This window comes from Amphiura filiformis, chromosome 12 (assembly GCF_039555335.1).
Source record: "Amphiura filiformis chromosome 12, Afil_fr2py, whole genome shotgun sequence".
NCBI lineage: Eukaryota > Metazoa > Echinodermata > Ophiuroidea > Amphilepidida > Amphiuridae > Amphiura > Amphiura filiformis.
Genome location: NC_092639.1, coordinates 48,399,626 through 48,423,093, shown reverse-complemented (window position 1 = coordinate 48,423,093; position 23,468 = coordinate 48,399,626). Strand labels below are relative to the sequence as shown.

The 23,468-nt window shown below is 37.5% G+C and overlaps 1 protein-coding gene across 1 annotated transcript in view; it reads right to left on the bottom strand.

Moving 5' to 3' along the window:
* The window catches only part of LOC140166868 (protein phosphatase 1 regulatory subunit 12C-like), a 144,918-nt gene that overhangs the window by 101,005 nt on the left and 20,445 nt on the right, over window positions 1-23,468 (bottom strand). Inside the window, 2 exon segments of the mRNA XM_072190355.1 lie at window positions 1,642-1,760; window positions 17,896-18,026. Of these exon segments, the coding sequence (XP_072046456.1) occupies window positions 1,642-1,760; window positions 17,896-18,026 (250 nt within the window).

The window sequence follows — 23,468 nt, the reverse complement described above, 5'->3', positions numbered from 1 at the left end:
GACCATCCATGCTCAGATTTCTCATCTGTTGTTGGATACCAAGTATATCAAACAAATGACCATTGACATCCGTACATACAAGTAGCTAATGAACAAGAGCGGGGTTCAAATGTACATACACACAATGTTGTTATAGAAACATTTGCCCATTAAAAAGTCTCAAATGAAGACATAGTCTTGACAAGAATAACAGACGACCAATGGGATGTTGTCTTTCATTGATGTGTCAGAACAGACAAGCACTGTGATTGGTTAATGCATGATGTGGATTGATCTTCATTGTGGATTGCTAAGTGTCAATCATTGGATGACCTTCAAACCAATCACGGTATTTTATCTTTTCTGATTGATGTATGATGTGCGTCTAATGGATATTACCGGTTGCTTGCTTGCTTACTGTCAACCATCTTTACCGTGTCTCAAAACTTAAAGAACTGAACAGCCTGAGCATCTCAGCTGATGAGCAGGTTAAATTACGTGCACAAATGGATGGGTGGAAATTTTTTTAACATGCGGTTATTTTCCCTAAGCAAATTGACGAGGTCCCAGTCATGCCTATTGCCTACATAGGAAGATTTGCTAAAATATTCCAGATTTTGTCCCTTTTCAAAAATTTCCAAATCCAAATTTGAGAAAACTAAGTTGCTAGTTTTGTGTCTTTAGAACATGTATGCAGTTTTCATCAGTCCACTGCGATAAGTACAAAGTTTATTTTACTTTTCCAAGAAAAATTCAGTACCTTGTATCCTTCAACATTCAATACCACACAACACAAAAAGAGAAGCCAGTTTGCCAAAAAGCCAGTTCAAATTTCACCTATGTTTGCATGCAAGAGGAATTTTAATATTTTGCTGTAAACCTTTGACAAGAGCGTATTTCCGCTGTGTTAACAAGGCGCCTCCAAAGCGTAGTATGTGTGTGCTTTACCATTATGAATCGTAAGCGCTGTTAACTTCCGCCGCCATACGCGTTGTGGGCACCTTGTCAACACCGAGGAAGCAAAATCCAATTTTCATCGGTTGTATGCGGTAAGTACTAATTAATTAATTTTACCTTAGCATGAAAAGTCAGTACTTTGAATCCTTCCACATTCAATACCATACAACACAAAAAGAGAAACCAGTTTGCCAAAAAGCCAAACTTTCAACGCTGTTTGCATGCAATTTTGTAGTAATACTTGGTGGTAACTGGTTTGGATCTTTCTGTGAGTATACAAATTGAAGAGGAATTATAATATTTTGCTACAAACCATCGACAAGAGCGTACTTCTGCGATGTTAACAAGGTGCCTCCAAAGCGTAGTATGTGTGTGCTTTACGCATCGTACATTGTTAACTTCCTCTACCATACGGATACGCGTTGTGGGTTGCACCTTGTCAACACTGTGGAAGTAATATGCAGTTTTCATCAGTCGAATGCGGTACTAATTGATTTATTTTACCATGCAAAACCTTTGACAAGAGCGTACTTCTGCAATGTTAACAAGGCGTCTCCGAAGCGTAGTATACATGTACACATTGTTAACTTCCTCGACCATACGCGTTGTGGGCTGTACCTTGTCAACATCGCGGAAGTACGCTCTTGTCAATGGTTTACAGCAATTTACTATGCATTTCACACAAATTTTGGAATTGTTACTAACCTTGTTTTTTAATTTCTTTCTTTAACAAATCTTCCATATCTTCCTCTTCTGCGAGGTCTATAGGAAGTTCACCTTCATTATTACATGCTGATACATTGGCACCGCTATCTATAAGAAATCTGAAGAGTAGAATAGAAAAGAATACAACTGTTAAATTACTTAATGCAATTGTATGCAAGCACAGTACACCTTCGTTATTACATAAAACCCTAACACCAGTAAAAACCACAAAATACCACAATGAAAAATTCTGATCATGCATGCATCCCAAGGTTCTGCGATGACGCAATCATCCTAAGTGTGATATGCTCATGGAATTGCTGGCCGGGCAGCAATAAACCCGTGTAGCTACCGGTCCGCGATCGTGTGGTTGGCATGCGGAGGTCAAAGGTTCGAATCCCGGGGGTGCCAAGTCAAAAATTTCTTCTTGAAAAATTCGGATCTTCTTTGACTTCCGATATCAAAAAGCATGGGTCAGTGTTAGGGTTAGTTAAGATGTATTTTTCCAGATTAAAGTGTCTTCTAACCCTAACACCAGTAAAAACCACAAAATACCACAATGAAAAATTCTGATCATGCATGCATCCCAGGGTCTGCGATGACGCAATCACCCCAAGTGTGATATGCTCATGGAATTGCTGGCCGGGCAGCAATAACCCGTCCAGCTACCGGTCCGCGATCGTGTGCTTGGCATGCGGGGGGTCAAAGGTTCGAATCCCGGGGGTGCCAAGTCAAAAATTTCTTCTTCTTCTTGAAAAATTCAGATCTTCTTTGACTTCCGATATCAAAAAGCATGGGTCAGTGTTAGGGTTAAAGTGCTAAATCTAATTTATTGTAAAAAATTATTTCTTGGAAACATCTCAGACCTACAAATTGTGCTGGGGAAAATATGAAATTCCTTCAGATGCCAAAATCTCACTTTTGATAACAGATAGTGAACTGATGGGGGTGAGGTTGTCAATTGGGTCACTCATATTTAAATTTAAAAAAACTTAAAAAACTAGTTAGACTATGTTTACATGATTCAATCAAACTCTGAAATGCATCATTTGTCAAGAAATACCCATTTTTCCTCATTTCATTTCATACAAGTGTATATCGACTGCTCAGTGCCAGTAGTGGGTAAGTGCAATAGCTGCCATGTGCAGAGCCATGTGTAGCAGAGTACAATATACTATGTGTAAATTGTCTAATGTTCACAGAGCAACTATTGCACTTACCCACTTATGGCACTGAGCAGGTAATATTTGCCCATTTAGGGTTGAATTCCTATCATTTGGACTTTCAGTTCCACAGATAAGAATGTTTTATATGTGGTGCTGAATGCAAAGGTTTTGGAAACTTGTTCTGACAATTTCAGCAATCATCACCAAAAAACTCATTTGGCTTAATAATAAGAGTGTAACAAACCAAACTGATAAGTTTCTTGTTCTTAACAGACCTGCCAACATGTTGAAGTCAGAATGAGGGACATTGAGGCCAAAACCTTGTGCATGTACACAAACCAGGTACCGACAAATTCAAATACTTGAAGTGTGCAATACTTTCTGAATTCAGGGAAGGTTTTGCAGGTCTAAATTTATCACAATTGACTAAAGAGAATGCTATAGCAAAATTTTAAAGTGAAATTTGCATCCTTTCTGCTGTTCTTACATTAAAATTTGCCATCACTGAAATTTTCAGAAAACAGGACTGTCCCTCATTTTCACTTTGGAAAACCCCAAATGAGGGACAGTCCCTCAAAATGAGGGACAGTTGGCAGGTCTGGTTCTATGTTCTACAGAAATGGTGGTACATTTTTTATTATTATTCATTTGCAAGTTACTAACAAAATAAAAAAGCCAAATTTATGGAAATAAATATCCATTTGTTTTGTTCAATCTAGATCTGTTAGATTTTTATGCTAAAATCAGTCCAAATCATTAAAATAAAAAGCCAAATACATGATAGTTTGTTTCCTGGTTCATGTGAATTTTACAAGGACCAGGGTCCAGGAGCAATTGGTGGCTTCACAAGGGCTTCACTCTGTACCCGCCTATTTCAAGGCTTGCCATTTATCTGCAAAAGGCCAAGAAACGAACATATATAATTGGCATTAAGGCTTGAGTAATACTAAGGTTTGAGCATAGCTCTAAAGCCTGCATTATACTATAGGTAGAATGGAATAAATACAGAATGCAAACCACATGTAAATCAAAATTTGCCCAGCCCCAGTGCATATTAAAATAATCCGGAGGTACAGTACTTTGCCTTTCATGAGCCACACACAAACATGGCGGCATCTGATCTCTCTCTATGTCTAATCTCTTCTCTTTGGCTCACATTACAAGTTACACATACAGACAAACAAAAACAAAGCATCTGCAAAAGGTTATGAGCCAAGACCAATGTGAAGGCATAGGCCAAAATCATCTCTCAGGTCATCTGTCCAGTGTCCACGCAGCATGTGCACCTGTTCAATCCTGGTAATAGGAATCTAATTAATTGAATTGTCAATATGATGATTATTATGCTATATAACATAAGAAAAGAGAATACCATGATTGAAGACACCAAAAATCATTTGATTTGAAAGTTTGTGTCAAAGTTTCTTAAAGTGATGAGTAATGTATGAAAAATTGAGTATGGTCAAGAAAAAATACTCTGCAAATATGCATTTTTCCTGTTGTAAGAGAGCTCTACATCTGAGGTTGGAGATGGAGGTGAAAAATATTAGCTCTTTGAAAAACATGTTGGGGGAGAAGGAATAAGATCCCGGGTAGGACCGACCAGGAGCATGATGAACTCTTACTATAGTCTTAGAAAACAACCTGGTCCATGGTCAGTTTACAATGTACATTGATCATTCATCTCAATGAGTAAAAGTGTAGTTAAACTGGCTAAGGCAGTATAATTAATGTTTTGGTTCTCGTCCAGAGCAGGGGTGGAATTTCGTAAAGTGCCACAGGAGTCCAAGTGGATTCTCGCAAGAGAGTTTTGCGAGAGTCCATGGATTCCCCGTAAATGGATTCTCGTTGTACAATCTTGCGGGAGTCCAAAAGGTATTATATGTAGGCCTACGTAAAATGCATTCAAACAAACTAACTAACAAACAAACTAACAAAGTTAAGTTTTTAATATATGTGTCATCATACTCTCACTTCCATATATGTTATTGCATCTTTGGTGACTTTTCCTTTATATTTTGAAGGCTTTGAGTTTTAAGGCGTGTTGAACTTAAACGTAAGTTCACTGAGCCGATCATTTCCAGCGAGAGTCCACATGGACTCTCGCAATAGGACTTTTACGGGAGTCTCTGCGAGAGTCGACTCTCGGACTCCCGCAAAATTCCACCCCTGCAGAGGACTTTCATGTATTGACTAGGGAGGGTGGGTTTCCCCCTTCAATGTAAAATTAATATTGTCAATAGTTTTCGGTCTTTTCCAACAGTGCTTGAGGAAAGCAGGAAGCCTCTTTTTTTTTATCTTTTTCAAATGTGAGATTCTGAGGGATAACTCCCTTAGAGCACAAAACAGTTTTGGAAGTGAACCTTATCCTCTGATAAACTTATTTAAAGTTTTCATTTACAGCATTCCAAAGTCTTGGAAATCTGACGAATCCTAGAAATTGAAGAGGGACAGGACATTATTTTTTTTCCAGTCTAACCCTGTTTAAGCAAAAGAAGGACAAAACGATCTATCAATCTTAAAAATAAGATACTTGGAAATGGAGGGCAATTGGGTAGTATACAAAAAAGAAGTATTAATTACGGTACCACTTAAACTACATGATGAATAACAAACCGCTATGTCTGTACCCAACAAGTGAACATCAAGTCTTTGACACATAGTTCATCATCTTCACCACCATCACAAGAGTCATTTACTTGTTACTGTGTACATTATTACCTCTAAAGAGGCTAATCACATCGCTTGGATAATGCGTAGTTGATTCTGAGCCGCCCCATCATCTCAAAAACGTAAAGTGCTTGGTACCTACGCACATCGTTTCAATCAGGGGAAAGATTTATGATCAAAATGTAGCATAAAGATCATTGAACTACTGTAAACCCTTTTACAACTCTGATCAGCAGAAGAGTCAATGCTAACATAAACACCAATAAGAGCTACGATATTTCTTAACAAAACACATGTATACAGGTATTAATCGCTGCCAAGTGGGGACTCATTCCTGGAGTATCATTAATGGGAACTTTTATCCCCTGATGCTGGGACCACCAAACTGAGGATGTTTTAAGATTTGCATACATGTACATTTCATGTGTTTTTTACTACCAGTATTTGTATCTTTTTTTAAATGATTTTTATTAATGACAGTTAAACGGGTTGTGGCCCGTTGAACAGCTTCAAGATTTTGGTATAATCTGAAAGGTTATATTTTTCTCATTACCCTAGTAGAATTTAACTCCCAATATGTTTCGTTAGATGGTGTGAATGAAACTGTGATGAATTGTGGTTACCACAACCAAAATTATGCTCTATCCTATTGGTGCACTGCTCACACATTTTTGTTTCTCATCAAAACCACTGGAGCAATACAACACAAATTGTAGGCTTAAATGTAAGATACAAACAGAAAAAGGAAAAAAAATTGAACAGAACATGAAAAAAATTGGACCACATGTGTCCCATCAATATCGACCGAGCACTGTTTATCAACCGGGGACTGTTTTGGTTTTGTTTCAATCACAAATAGGGGGTCATACTTGTAAAATGCATAAAGAGTTTACTTTTGCAGCCCACTAAACCTTCTTTTAGATTGGCGAGTCTACGGTCCCCTTATGTCCCCTGTTGGAAGGTGAGCTTTCATATACCAGTACTAGTGTGTGTGCCCCCCATTTTTGGTCCAGATCAAGAGAGGTTCATTCTAGACATACTGGTATCTGTATCCTTCCTGGTCCTGGATCATTAATGATGATTGATAATGATAGTCAGTCAGGCCTGGCTGAGCATCTTATGGGACTTGATGTGACAAAAAATTATAAAATTTTTGCCAAATTTAGGGTAATTTTAGCCTCCAGAAAAAAAAAATTACGAAAGAAAAAAATCCTGACTGACCCACCCTACTTGAAAAGTCCATCCACCCGAAAAACAGGGTGTTGTTGTTTTTTTCATCGCCTAATCTACAAATGCTAGTATCACACATACCAAGAGTACTAATATTTTCACATTCAAAATATGTGAAAACCTAACTCTAGCCCCTACACTAGGACCAATATCCCTCGGGCCCGAGATCTGTTTTCCCCTTACTGTTTGTTTGCATTGCTACTGCACCATTTCACAGTCAAACAATCACATTAGGATAACCCAGTATGGATAAGAAATTGTCTACGGAATATGTTCGGTGAGGAGTCGTCCGCTCTCGAGGGTATTAGGATTAACACGGCCAGGCCAACGAGAGCCTTCAACTCATCTCTGATTACATGAACTGAAATCTGATAACCAGTAATACAACCCACAACACTATACTGCTTGCCGGCTGTGAGTTTTAAAGTAGCCATAGCATCCCAGATGAAATATTGACAGCAACGTTCAACCTGATCACTCCAAGTATACCAGCATAGAGGTAGAAAATCAAGCAATCAAGACATACTGCCCTCATGTGATGGGAATCGATCAAAGAGAGGGAGACCTTTAGCAATTCTTGGTATGTGGGGAATCCCCTCTGATCGCTTGGATGTCACAAGTTTACAGTACTGTGCATGCACAACTGAAGCTGTACACTAAAAACCAACGTTAGCTATTGCATTGGTTATTTCCTTGATTTTCTCACATTCATTTTCTTATTTTTAGAGTTTTAAAAGTCCAATTAAATAAATCTAATTTACATCTACAGAGAAAAATATATTTATATAAAAACATTGTAAGTGATTTTAAAAGCAAAATTTTCCAACATATTTGTTGTGTATATTGTGAAGACCTTTACATCATCATACATATCAGTTTTTAATGAAAACTGTTTTTAAAATACTTTTGTGACTGAACTCTGATAGCAGGGCCACATCGCCACACGGTGCCAACTTGAGTTGCGTCAACTCTAGGGAGAGCAACATAGCTCACGTCACAGGCTTTCATTAGGCTGTTACGTTACAACACTGAGGTGTTACATTGAGCAGGCCAGCCCCCGCTAATTAACTATTCACTGCCGCATTGCATTGACCTCTTTTTCTTGTTTTCATTAGCATGCTAAGTGATGCAGCCCATGCTGATCTATATTTGCCTTGTTTTAAGACCTCCGTTTTGTTTTTGCATTTTCTATTACATATCTATATATACCAGCTTTCAGGGATGCAGCTGTGTAGGCCTTGTCTGAAATGCATAAAAAAAGTTGCCCAATATCAGTGCCATGTAGGCGTATGTCATGAAACAACTAATTAGACAATACCTGTAACTTGAAAAACACAGACTTGCAGTCTAATTTAATATTCAAGGCATTGTTGCGGCCATATATCATTCAATCATCAAATGCATACTCAATCAACTTGGAGAACGCATCTCTAGTCTTGGCTTTAATGTATCTGAGAACTTACGTTAACTTGTTCATCACTATTTTTATCCCTAACTACATGTTTTGTTTGGTTGTTTGTTTTGCTTCTTCCTCTCCTTCCCCTTCCCCATCAAACCATAGCATTGTGGTTTTTAGTCCAGGTGGCCATCTTTTGGACATCTACTCAATTTGTATCAAAGATATTATACCCACAGAAAACTAAATAATGTAATTCCGGCATTTATCAGCGGACAACAATTGGCTAACTTTGCATGTCACAAAAAATGTGTGCATGTAGTGCTTACCACACGCTATCGGCACAGTGCATTACACACAGGATACAAACAAGCGCACACTTATAAACTAAAGTTTACTGGGTGCAAGGCAAAATAATCTGCAAGTGCACTTTTTTACCCTCCATGGCATCAGCAATACATAAACAAGACAAAGTCTAGCTGTTCTCCTTGATTCTTATCTCTTTGCTTTGTATATTGAATACTTTTTTTTTCTACTGATGGAATTCTTGTTGAAATCCTTCCACAAATCCTTACCATTAGACAACATGGCCATTATAGGCAATACCACATGCATGTAACTGTGATGTGCAATATGTCTTGTACATGAATATTCCAAATAACATTAATCAGCTCCCACCGTCTTTGAATGCTGCTTGCAATGTTGTCGTCTGAACTTAGCAAATCTTGCAATTCCACACTTCTGTCATGCTGATTCAAGTTCACTATTATAGCCCTAATACATGGCATAGACCTACTTTTCCCAATTACTAAAATGACATAGTACAATGCAGCCATGACCATGTTATGTGATATAATTACATTACAGTTTTTCATGCGAGGTTGAGAAGGTTGTCTTCATAAATACAAGTTACTAGTGGGACCTTCAAGAAGACCTGTCCAGAGAGAGGCCAAAGAATTGATCATAATCAGTGAAAACAACTTAAACAGGCCATCCCTACATTGTATCCTCATCATATTTTACTGTTTTAAAATAAATAATCATTTGCATCTTTTTATATGACATGATCATGCGTTGTCTGTCAGAAAAACTGCAAAAAAGGCCAGGTATATGAGGGGACAACCTTATGATTTAAGTTACCTGTTTTTCTCAATATTTTGCAGGAATCAAAAGCTTGGTTTTGATGAGAACCGAATGTTCTCGCAAAGCCCTTTGGGAGAACCTTGAAGAAACAGGTTCCCGCAATTGATTGCAAATTTGAACCCCTGGATTTTAGCTCATTGCACTATCCTCCCAAACCCCTGTCTAAACTGTGATGTGTAAATGCCCGAATATCCATTGACGTGTCATGTGTGGTAGTTAACTCATTAAAAAATTAAATACATCAAATATTTTAAGTGTAACATTATCATCACACAATGCATTTATAATGATTGAGTGAGGAAGTGCAAGCTATAATATTATTTTGCAGAACACACCAAACAAGATGAGAAAATTTGACACCAAAAAAGAACAGTTATGAATTACCCGCTGATGTTTTATTATTCGGTACAATATCGATAGTGGACAAAAAAGTTTTTGACTGGCAATTTTTGGATCTCGGTTGCCCTCAAAAATCAATTTTTTGTTTTCTCAAAAATTGCAGCATTGGCAAAAAAAGCAGGGTTGGCAAGACAATCATTTACAATGTATAATACTCTCTGGACAGGGAATCAAGTCGTTTCAATCAGCCTAAATCACAGATTCAAGAAGTTGATACCATTGTTGCATCAGTGTAATAATATAATTAAGCTCAGAGAAAATTAAAACACAATTATTTGACCAAAAATGCGAGATTGCAGAGCAAAATGCAAGAAAAAGCGATTTATGCCCCAAAATTGGCTGAAATTTAAAAAAAAAAGTGTAAGGCAGTGTTTGTTTTTGGACTCCATACATAACCATAACAAATTGCGGAACGGACTGTCATCAAAAATACACAAATATAGTCCTCATAAATCAAGGTCAATATACAGAGAAGGTTTGAGTGGTAAATAAAGAATATTACTTGTGTTTGTTGCTTGGATGTGCCAGAAAATGCAATATTTTGTAAATTCAGGCTGGAAAATCAGGTCAAACATATCTATGGTCAAACTAAAGCTTAAATTAATCAGTTGTAATGGTTGTCGAATTCTGCAACCATACGGCACAAAATTGATTTTTGTGGTAAAATGAATCTTTTAAAAGCAAGAAAAGTAAAAGCGAGGTTCACAGCAAGAAATGCGAGACTGCATTTTCTCTCTAAGCCTATGCATAATTTCTTAACATTTTGTCTTTGGACAGGCTATATCAAAATGATTATTCTCAGTCTCTATCCATTGTATGCATTTTTGAAAAGCCAGCTTCTTCCAAACACTCCACTGAATCCGCTGAATGATGAGACTTTATGGGTTATCTGGCCATATTAAGCTGATCAAATGGTGTGTTTAGAAGAAGAAAACAACAATTTTGATACAGCCACTTTTGTTCCACTTTTATACATGTATTGCAGTCAGACAGGATTATGGTCAAAACAGGACCTACTTTTTTTTCAATCTTTAGTTACTGTGAATAATTGCATCATTAAATTAACTGTTCAAAACAGTTATCCTATCAATGTCCAAAACCAGATGTCTCAATCATGCAACAATTAAACTATGACCCAATTATTCCTTTCAACAGGAAGATGTGTGTGCCATTTGGTGTTTGCAAATTCTTACCAAACTTTTACCTTGCAAAATGCAAGTTGCAACAGGTTGATAGTAATATTTCACATATCTCCAGATCCAGAGAGGGAGGGGACTCAGGGGTCACAATTTTCAGCCACTGTTCATGTTGTACCCAATTAACCCTAACCTAACCGTACTAAGCAACACAAAACAACAGTTCACAAAGCATAGGCACGAGCAGGTACCCCATGTGATGCGATTGCGTCATAATGCGAACAGTCATATGGTCGTGCAAAGCTTGGCCAGGCAAGCTACAGTGCTACACCCCCGTGGCAAGGTAGGCAGGCAAGCTACAGTGCTACACCCCCGTGGCAAGGTAGGCCCGTGCACGTGTTTGTCACCCGAGGGGTCGGTGGTTCAAAACCGCGCCCGAGAAAAAAAAATTTCTCCTCTTCTTTCCTTCTTCCTTCCTCCTTTCCTTCCTCCTTCGCCAAAAAGTAGCTAGGGCGTTAGGGTTAATATACTGTTCACACGTATTATTTGTATGCTAAAATGCCCCACACACACCTATGAAACTTCCATATCAAATTTAGAGAGAGACACAAGTCCTAAATGTTAGTTCTTTTTCAAATTAAAGCTAAGGGAACCACATATCATTAATAACAATAGGCCTACATTGACTGAATAGGAAAAATGCATTTTTACAAAACTATGTTATATCATATTCCCATATCCCGGCAGAAAGCAGTAACTCCATTAACTAATGTGTGTACATTTGCCTGATATGGACTGTGCATGCTCTACTGAAGCATATGTGAGTGTGCACATGCACCCCCACATGCATTAAAACACACAGCTCATCAAATGGAGATAACGTCTTTTTGTCACTGAGCCGGACAAACTGATTTAAAGTAAACCCTCCAAATGCATCCTAGACATATACCTAGCCGTCTATCACGTGACCAGCCCAGCGGGTCAATTGCCTGATGAAGTCTGGTGGTTCCAGACGCAACATCGCAATAGTTGCAAAAAGTAAGTTCCAGTAATTAGATTTAATTCCAAAACTCTGCATCCTAGACATGTTTTTGAACAATTTTTGAATATTTGGAAAATTTATGGAATGTAAAACTCCCGGAAAGACATGACGGTTCCAAAATCACATACCGTATTTTCGTCAAATAGTCGCCCCCCTTCAACGCCCCCACCACTTTTTTCAACCAAGATGTTTCAAAAATGCCGATATTTCCATGCTATCTTGTGTATTAAGCTTACCAAGTTGCGCACATGGTCGATAATAGCGTCAATAATTAGCGAAAATCTGGATCAGAAACCCGGAAGCGAGCCAGAAGTTAGTGTTTCTAGTTCATAGTTCGTCATTTTAGCAAGTGTTGTTAGTTTACCCAATGATTTTACCGGGAATTACCGTAATAAAAATTGACCTTGAATAAGCGCCCCCCCCCTTGGGAAAATGTAGCGTCGAGGCGTTTATTTGACAATCTGGTAGTACCTTAAATACCCGTAATCAAATAAACGCCCAGAGCATTAGAAAAATCATTAGGTAAACAAAACACACGCTAAAATGACTAACTATGAACTAGAAACACTGACTTCTGGCTCACTTCCGGGTTTCTGATCCAGATTTTCGCCAATTATTGACGCTTTTATTGACCATGTTCAAGAACTTGGTAAGCTTACTACACAAGATAGCATGGAAATATCTGCATTTTTGAAACATCTTAGTTGAAAAAGTGGTGGGGGCGTTATTTGAGGGGGGCGTTATTTGAGGGGGCGTTATTTGAGGGGGGCGACTATTTGACGAAATACGGTATATATAACATTCCTTGAGAATTTTGTATCTTCCCACCTCAAGAAGTATTCACTGAAATAATACAAAGTGCCCTATTTAAAATTTATGACATTTCTTGAAACTCAGAAAACTAAAACAAAACTCTGCTGCTCATACAAGAATAAGCTTGTGAAGTCATATCTTGGCTTTCCAGCGCATCCCAAATTGCTTCTGTTCAAAGAGCTAATTGCATAAATGCTACCAAAACAATTGCATCTACACAGCGAGTATTGTATATAGCAAGTTCTTATTCTATGGTGAACAGTACACAGTACTTGAAAAGTTCAAAATGAACTTGTAATATCAAGCAATATCAGGTGTGCTCATGAATAGTCTTTGGAACAGACTTCCGTCATCAATAGACACATCCTTCGGTGCTTGTTAGGTGAATAAATGACAATATTTAGTTACAACACAAGTCTGTAATATAGACTAGTGTTGCTCATCATGTGTAGCATTCAATATGGAGGATGCATGATCATCAGATGACCTTATCATCTAGGCATAATGTTACCAACCATAAGTGCTACAGGCATGGGTCATGCCCTTCCCTGTAAAGATCATGAGCATCTTTCCACTACTACTATACACATGCTCCCATGTACACTTCCAGAAGTACTTGAAAATGCATTAAATCTTACAATCAGGCCTGATAACGAGCCCTCAGAACTGGCTATTAATTATGAAGAACAAAATAAAAGTGTATCATGAAGTTGAGAGCTATAATGTAAGCAGTGCTTAACTGAGATTAACCCTTGAACAGATACCATGGTTTCAGGTTGACATAACTTGGCATCTTATGTTGCATACACTTGAGAAGCACCGCTGGCAATGAAATGTGGACTGCAAAAATTTACTGTTCCAGGGAACTCAATATTGAATGGACTGTCAAAGCAAATCTATATATGTGACTCCTCGCCACAACTGAGCCGGATGTCGCCAGTGCCACTATTGAGATATGCTCCATCGAACTTAACAATAAACAATAGGAAAGAAAGGATTTATTGACTGTTTTATTGATTTTCACTACTTAAATGTCAAGTACTATAGACATGATATACATCATTTTAAAGCTAATTTCAAGCAAAATATTTTGGTTGAATATCTCAAAAATGATGATTGGCGACATCCGGGCTCAGTTGTGGCGAGGAGTCACATATAGTCAATTTCTCTTCTGATTATATGATTTAAGATAACAAAAAATATCATTGTTACACTTAGAACAATTCCTATCATAACAAAAATATTCCACTTCCACAGAAACATAACTAATCTTTCCCTCGAGATGGTTGAGAAATGAAAAGTTTCATTCCTTGACCGAGAATTGAACCTGGGACCCAGGGTTCGAATTCGGCTGTATCGCATAGCAGTTTGCTCCTTATTTTGAAGTAACTGCTACCCAATTTTGCATTTGTATAGCACTTTTTATAGTGCTTTAGTATATGAAAGTATTCTGATTATGACGAATAAGCCAAAAAATTTTAAACGAATTCGAACCCTGCTGGGACCTCCAGTTTATTGAAGGGATGCACTTACCTGCCTATCAAAGTGTCTATGTTACATATAGGCCTTGGTTTTTAAATTCCCTTTGGATCCAAAGTGGTAAGAGTGTCGCCTTAATAAATATGAGGTCCCAGGTTCAATTCCCAGTCGAGGAATGAAACTTCATTTCTCGGCCACCGCTACCTTCGCGGGAAGCTTAGTTATTGCGCATCCTATTATGTCAAGTAAAATGTTATAAATCAAAGCCTGAATTGCCCGCTATGAAATAAAACACGGTTCCAAAAGCAGCACCAAATATTTCCAAATTAGCCAAGAAATCTACTCTTTTGCATTAAATGTCACTCCCTGTAGTGTGTTCCCACATTTTATGTAATTATTGCTAAATTTAAAGGAACGCAATCACATCCTCTAAATCTGGTAGGATTCGTCAGTGTTGCCTTATCAACTCTACCACTATTGCCATTGTGGTAGATGGGAGGAATGTACTAGATTTATACTAATATTGCTGAATATTAATCAGCAATATTATTCCAAAACAAAGGTTCAATAAAATTTGAATGTGCTAAAATATGAAATTTATTGAAATTTATTTATCCATACATAATTTTAAGTAAATTCAGTTACCATTATGGTAGTATTTGGTATTTGGTGCTGTTTTTGTTAGGTCCCTTTATTTCATAACGAGTCGTTCAGTGTGTTATTTTGAATGGAACGGCAACGCACTAGCTCGAACTCAGCGATCTACGTTAACTACTTATCATTGTTTTCCCACAATTTCATTTCATATATCAGGCATGAGACTGCACTTTCCTAAAAAAAACTGAAAAAACTGAAAATGCGCGTGAAAACAGGCTGAAATTAAATAAAGTTGCGGAAATTTTGACTATAAAAAAAACTCATGCGTGATATATGATGCGACCAAGAAACATCAGTTCACATAAGGCAAAAGCAATTTTCAATCTCTTTCACTATCCTTCAAATCTGGACTTACAATAAAAGGAATCAACTTCGTTGAACTCTTTGAACACCATCATACCAAGCAATCGTACGGAGCGTATACCTTTTTAGTGACGTAACTTTTTGCAACTGCTGATATCTAATCGATAAGTAGCTAGCATAAATTGCACAAGTTGACTTGACTTTAAGGCAACTTTGTCGCTACATCGCTAGTGACGACTGCATGGACATGACTGTGAAAACACTAACCAGGGTTTGATCACAGGCAATTTTTAAATCACACACTACCACACACTGCGATTGCTAGTACATTTTTTTTAAAGGATTTTGTCCCACAGTGTAAGAATCAATCTTGACTCTTTACAAAGGAAATTGCACAAATCAATTGCTACTTGCAAAGTATCTAGATTATGAAAATTTACAAGAATCAATTTGATTCACACCAATCTGTTTACAAGAATCTTTGCGAGAATTGATTTGCACCAAATTCTAATCCTACCCATACAGTTTTCACATTGCAGGAACCAATCAAATTCAGTTAACAATTAAACTCTTCTTTGGTGTATTTCAAAATCAATATTACTATACATCAATGCCTCGGTTAGACTGCTTTGCATTCCCTTTTTGATAAACAATTCATGCTTTTTCATGAATAGCTAGCTGTTGGATCAGAGCAGGATTTGGTGGCCTTTCCATGATCAGAGGAATTAGAGGGACGACAAATTAAAATGGTCTAGCTACTAAAGTAGACTAGGCTTCAGCGCAACAAAGTCCTCCTCTCCATTAGCTCCCCTGCGTAATGTTAGTTATGATCACAGAGGAGAGAGAAAACAGAGAGCGTACCACCAGTCAAAGTCCCTGTGTATTGTATACGGTGAGTTCTCGCATATTCATGATGGCCGATTGTTCGATCTTGCCGTGTCAAACAATCACGTCAGCGCTGCGTGCCGATAAAGCGTTGCGTGCTTTCGCGATTGACCATGAAAATACGCGGTAAATGCGTAGCAGTCTCGCCTGTCGCATTTCATGGAACAATCGGCCCTCATTATCGGATGATGCAGAGACTGGTGGTACGGGCTGTTTTCTCTCACCTCTGTGGTTATGATTCAAAAGCAGGATTGCATTTATACACAGCATTACCCAATGGAGATGATTCTTTGTTGCAATGAGCGCTCAACATATTACTTATTTTGCCGAATCTCATTACATATTTCCTTCTATGCGCAACAATCCTTACGGACAGTGTACCATCAGCTGATGACTTTGTCATTTCGCATTCATGAAAGCTGTGGTCTTGCAAATATAAATGGTGCAACATTCCATCAAATGTTGAAAGAACCTGTATACCACATTGTCTCTGCAAAAGAAATGAGTATCAAGTACAAAATGAAAAGATCAATTGATTGTTTGAAAGCACATCTTCTTTGATCTCTGAACAGTAGGGTCTACAGTTGTGACACTGAATCTACCTAAAGACATGGAACATAGCCACAATCAAGCATGATACAAGCAATTCATTTCTAAAAACAGGTTAGCAAGCCTTGAAAGAAGCGAACTCGGACCAGGAGCAATTTGTTTTTGAACATTGCTCCTGGTTCACTGGGATTTGACAATAACCAGGAGCAATTTCTGAAGAAACAGGAGCAATTTTCAAATAGTAAATCCTTTTCTGCATATGAAGAGCTTTGTTTCAAAACCCCTTACATCCACTTGAACAATTTTGAGAAAACATCAAAAAATCATCAAAAAAATCACTGATATATGGGGTCTGCAACAAAAGCAGTTTTTGGCGGGATGCCTGGGTAGGATGAGCATCGCGCCAAAAACTGCTTTTGTTGAAAACCCCATTATATCGGTGATTTTTTTGATGATTTTTTGATGTGTTCTCAAAATTGCTCAAGTGGATGTAAGGGGTTTTGAAACAAAGCTCTTCATATACAATACAGCATATCAGCACTACTGCATCAAGTTCAAGGATTCAATTTTACAAGGACCAGGAGCAATTGCGTCTGGCGTCTGCTTATTTCAAGGCTTGGTGTTGTCAAGCACACCAAAACTACTATCAGCTCTTCATCTGCGCTTGAAGAAATGTGTGTCTTTTGTGATTACCTTTGAATTCAGAGACAAACTATACACAATCAATTATTAATACTAGGGCTAGAATTTCATCACATTTTGATGTGTCAATTCAAGAACTCTTAATGTACAATTGAAATAGCTGCTACCTATGCATTTTATATGTGCAGTGCACAACCAACATACTGTGATATGTTGGTTTTCTGTTGCATTCCTGTTGACCAATAACCTAACGGTAGCCCAAGTTGCATTTAATTTGACTTTTAGATTCTATTGGTTAAAAGGATAAAAAGGCATAAGTATTAAAAATATAATAAGGCAGCTTTTCCTTATCTGTGCATATAAGATGTTTTTGTATTGTACAGGTAAGCAATAGCTGCCTTTTGCCTTTTTAGGTTATTGGTCACCAGGAATGGAGAAGAAAACCAACATCTCACAATATGTTGGTTGTGCTGCACTACAAATAATTATTGCACATGTAGCAGCTATTTCAATTCTATTGTACATAAGATTTCTACTTGCACAATTTGCAAAAAGATTTTAAACAGGAGTCATTTTATTCTTGCAAAGTACCTACCTATTAATTTAAGAATATGAACATTTTGCAAGAATCAACTTTGACTCACACTAAAATCTTTTTACAAGAATCAACTGAAATCCTAACCCTGGTTGACAAACCTGATGAGCTGCTAAGACTTCACTTCATTCAATCATTGGCTGGCTTACCTTGCAATATCTGTGAAGCCACATGATGCTGCAGCGTGTAAAGGGGTCCACCCTTCATTATCTTGAGCCTCAATATTAGCTCCATTTTCAATAAGGAATTCTACCATTTCAAGTTTTTCATCGATGACGGCCTGCATGGGAACGGGAACAAGAACAAAAAGTGTGACAAATCATTAATCACAATTTACAGCAATATTTTGCGACATAACCCGGTGATATATGTGAGCATATGGGGCATAGTTGGCATTACTTGGTCTATAGATTTCAAGTGATTCACATTCATGTTCCCAGTACTCTACACATTTATTGTACAGTTCATATTTACACACAACTTCGATGCAATCATGTTCAAATTATACATGATATTCTGAGTAGATCACCCTGCACTAAATGCTTAATCAGACAGAAACATTATTTTACACAGTAAACAAATCTGCTACCCAGTATATCGACCACAAGATTTGTTATTAAAAGGCTAGTACTCTTACCTTTGACAGTTATGGCAGATTTCAAAATGGTGGAAATTTCTCAAGGAATTCAATTGCAGTTTTTGTGTGAAAGCCAAATATTTTAATGAAGCATCTTCCTCAATAATATTTTGACCTATCCTGCAAGACCTATTGATTTGAAAGTACATTCTGAATTTCTTATAGCCTATAAAACAACTTGAAACGTTGTTGTTAATTTTGAAAAAAGATCATACACCTCTAAAAAACAAAACAAAAAACCCAGTAAAATAGTGACAAGTCCATGTCAGCTAATCTGTAGAACTTGATCATAATACCCAAACAATTAGTGAGTTTGTGCCAATATTGAGGCACGTAGCATCAATGGAGGCGAGAAGAGGCACATTAGAGCTGTCATCAAGGTCCTTTAATATTTAATGGTCAGCTAAGTACCCTATAGTAGAGTGGCAAGTATTCCGTGTCACGGAAAAATGGACAAATTCACGGAATTTATGAAAAAAAACGGAAAACACACAAATTCGCAGAAAACACTTTTTTTTTTTCCTGAGAAAAATAAAAATGAAGAAAAAATAATGAGATGTGAGGTAGAAATATGAAAATGAAGTCAGTCTTCAAAGATATCAGGCTTAAAACAACTAAAAAGGTAATACAAGTAACTTCTTTTTACCCCAAATGTGAACACGGAATTGAAATTAAATCACAGAATTTAGAATTTAAAACCACGCACTGAAAATCACGGAATTCGGTGTTTTAAATCACGGAAAACTTGCCACTCTACCCTATAGTCTGTATCTACCTCCAATCACCAGCAAGTTCAGCGTGTTCTATGTTAGCTTAGCGTTACTTCGTGCATGTACATACTTTTACGTGCACGATCAACGTGCCGCATATGTACACGCAAGAAGCTAAGCTACGCCAATGCAACACACGCTGAACTTCAAAGCTAGTGCCGGTGACTTGAGGTAGATACTCGTATACAGACTATAGCTGGCTTATGGCTAGGTAGTAGCCATGGCTCCTACTTAGCTCTGGAGAGACCTGCTTTAAATACTAAATTACAAATATATCACAAGTATTTTGAGCGCAAGGTAATGCTTTATATTACATGTACTAGTATAATGTATAATTCCATAGCCCCCCCCCCCTTCACACACATTATACCAGCCCTCGAATTAACCCACGGCACCCATGGCATTTTGCCGTGGGTGCCCACCCCCACTGCCGTAATGCCCTCAAAATATGTCCTTTACCCAAGGCAGTCACTTGCCGTGCCCTCTAATGAAGTTGCTGTCGGTGCCCCAGCCCTGCCCCTTCATTATAAAATCATCTATCTGTGTTTGTGTGTGTTTTCTTCACTTTTGAGAAATTGCCTTGGTGCCCTTCTCAAATTTTCAACAGTTGCCATGATGCCCTCTTGAAATATTACGAACTGCCGTGCTGCCTTGCGTTTTCAGTGAAAATACAAGGCAATTTTCAACTTGCCCTAAAAAAGTTGCCGTGCCCCTTCAGATCCTTAATTCGAGGGCTGCATTATACATGAATGTAATTGGTAAGCAGTGTTCCACATTATACAGGAAGAATATTGATCTCTTTATAACTTCCTCTTTGAATTCCTTGTTCAACAATTGCAAGTTTCAAATATCAATTATTTTCAGTACCCGGTATCGGTACATTCTATTGGTTGCATTTTTTAAGTTATTTATTTGCCATTTATCTTCATCCTAGATGTATATTGATCACATCATCCTGTGCAAATGTTCAGTTACTTGGGAGAATATTATAATTGTAGAATTTCTTCTCACCTCCATACACCGTTTACCACATGCAGGTATATGTAGGTAGTGTGTGCGGTGTCTCGTGGTGTGGAAGTCACATAATACTGGTGGGCTCAAGCACAGGAAGGGCCATCCCTGTGCATGTTAAGTGTCATGAGCTATTTGAAAAAAGAGGGGGATCAGTTCTGTTATCACCCTCATACACTGTTTAGCATGTGCACTTTATTGTGCAGGTATGTATTATTAGTGTCTCATGGTTCAGCAGCTACATCAAGCTGGTGGTCCTGGGTACAGGAAGAGTCATCTCGGTGCATGTTAAGTGTCAGAGCTATTCGTAAAAAAGAGAGGGAGCCAGCCGTGGCAACCCCAGCCCTGATGTTCTCTTAATCCTAGGTTCCAGGATTGTGCAGTTTCAATGGTTAACTATCAATTTTTTAAATGGTGAGCCAAATATTGCTTGTCCCCCTCCCTTGTCCTGCCAAAAATTGCTTGCACTACCCCCCCCCCCTCGGTCTGCCGAAAAATATTCCCCCCCCCCATATTTAACCCTCCCCCAGGGCTCATAATTATTGCACAGGCCCTTTATTATGTAAATCAGACATGCAGAAGGCAAGCTTGAAGAACTACATGTACTATAGACCATGCATGGACATGCACAGCCTCCAATACTTGCCATCACATACAACACATATGCTAAATAAATCTAGGCCTATTTATACATGTACACAGAGAAATAGAGAGCTGAAGCATTCCTCTGTAATCTGGCACACTGTCAAGTACCTGTCTGATTCCTTTCCCTATTCCAGGACTAGTCTGCCCTCCTATGTCAAAAAGTCCATGCTAAGGGCAGCCCTACATTCAGGTTTAGTCATACTTTCTTTATGTAGTATGACTAGTATCATGCAAGTGGTGGTATAATTCTGTAGTAATGGAAGTACATAAGGTCAACTTGAGGTTAGTCAGATAAATATTTTTAGAAAGGTTTTGATCAGAGGGTTGTGATACATGTGACTTGGAAAACAATAGTTTGGAATTGAAACTTCTGAACCAGGAAAAGAAATTGTTTTACAGCTTTTATAATACCGGCAATCCAAAATTAGCTTCAAAGGTTTGTACCAAGTAGTTGTCAATCTGATGCATTAATTACCATATTAAAAGTGGTCTAAAAGCATGCATTTTCAATTCTTTCAGTTTCAATTTAGTATCCTGTTTAATAATGTCAGTTCATTTTGATCAGCTATCAGGTATTCTTTATAGGTGTAAAGTATCAACATTATCCCAACTTGATATAGGCCTAAATGTGCAAAATAGTAAACTTTGAGCGATGTTATCTCTCTACAATTTTCGATAAAGATATTAAAGTCGTAGATATGTTTGAAATAAACATGTATGGCATCAGCATCTATAGTATCCGTGGGCATAGCCCTTTAATGTGCAAGGTTCAACACAATGAAATGTCTGGCAGATCAAAGCTCAACCTTGGAGGATCCTTTTATTCCTATGAATAATGAATTGCTCAAGTAGTTGCACAAATTTTAGGCTTTATTATTTGGGAGACAAAATAATATTATAGCCATCTTAAAGGAGTATTTCCTCTTTTTATGACATTTTTCAGTAGATATCCACAAAAAAAGCCTATTCCCAAAATTTCAGTTGATTCCGATTTTGCGTCTGCGAGTTATGCATGATTATGTGTTTTACACTGCTCCATAGACAATGCATTGTAATTTCGTTCTGTGGTGCACCAGAACGAAATTAAAATGTCACGATATCTTTGCTAAACGAATTAATCTGCAAGATATATTTTGTACATAAACATTATGTAGCCAGAGGTATCCAGTAATATAAAAATCTCAACTTCTTTTGGGAAAAGTGGGGGATGAGGCTGTGGATCACGAAATGCCCTTTTAATTAAATAGTTTGATTCAAAGTTAATCATAAGTTTAAAATCTAATTTGGAATGCGATTGTATTTCCTCATTTTTAATGGATAGCCCTACTTTAATTTTGGTTAATTTTTTACCTGATGATGTTGGAAAGACAAAGACTGCAATATTTTCTTGTTGGATTAAAAGGGAAAAGTGGGGAAAAAATGAAATTCCTGCAATTCAATATGAATATATTGTGTGCTGAATGGGACTTCAATCACAATAATAGGTTCATTTCTATTAATCTTGATTGCGTAAAGAATTACCTCGGTACAACAATAATTATTTTAAGTACCTGGTATCACGTACATGTACATATACATATACAATTTTGTACAAGTAAAAAGGTCAACACTTTACATGTGTACACAAGACGAAAAATTCAGTGATTGTGATTTACTCTAAAAACAAAATAAGAAAATATGTTGCTGAATAACGACTCCCCACCATTACCTTGAATCAGATTCAATACGCTGCATTGGAAAGACTGATTTAGGTCGCAAGTGAGGCTGTTGAGTGAGAGTCGCTTTTAACATTTCATAGAAAATTAGCTTTTTCTGTGCTTTTTTGTTGTTGCGATTTGTACTTTCTTTTCGCGGATATGGGGAGTCCCTGAACCTAGAACCAAGCCCCATAATCATTTGTAGTTTGTTTTTTTTAAAGAAATTGCCAAAATCAGGCATGAGAAAAAAACCTGGAAAGTTTGAAAAAGCGAGTGAATAGGCTAAGGCCAAAAACAGGCTGAAATTAAAAGAAAGTGCGGAAATGTGGATCAAAAACAGCCTGAATTCAGGCTTAAATCTGAAAATTCTCATGCCTGCAAAGTATTCCAGTTTTGAAGTTACTTTTAACTTTTTGTTTCTTCAAATTTTCCCCATTTTCAAATTCCTGTTTACACATTTCAGTAAATTAAACAGTGATCGACAGCTGCAAGTCATATATTCATCACTCTCCTGTATGGACTTGAACACAAATAATGTATCAGAAATTAAGAGCAGACAAATATAGAGAGAAGGAAATTAAAGGATGTATTCCTCATTCAAATCCATCAATTCATTGCCAAGTCATATTTTGCTCAGGTCGATTAGCAAACTAGAGAGAAAACACCTAATAAAACCCACTAATAGCCGCAGTTCAATCAGTTAATAATGTAGATGATTCACAGCTGAACTATTGCAGTCTGGTTATTGGGTTTATTATAGGCATTGAGTAGTTTCAAAGAAACCCTATAAATATTGAAAGTACTGGTATCAATCACCCAAAATGCATCACTTCAGATGTGGGTAATTCAACTGGTTAAGAATGCCCCCAAGAATGAAGTTGTACAAAGCACCTTGCCAAATTTGCTATTTAATGGAAAGTTCTAAAATGAAACTAAAACTTGTTGAAATAGAAAGTTACAAA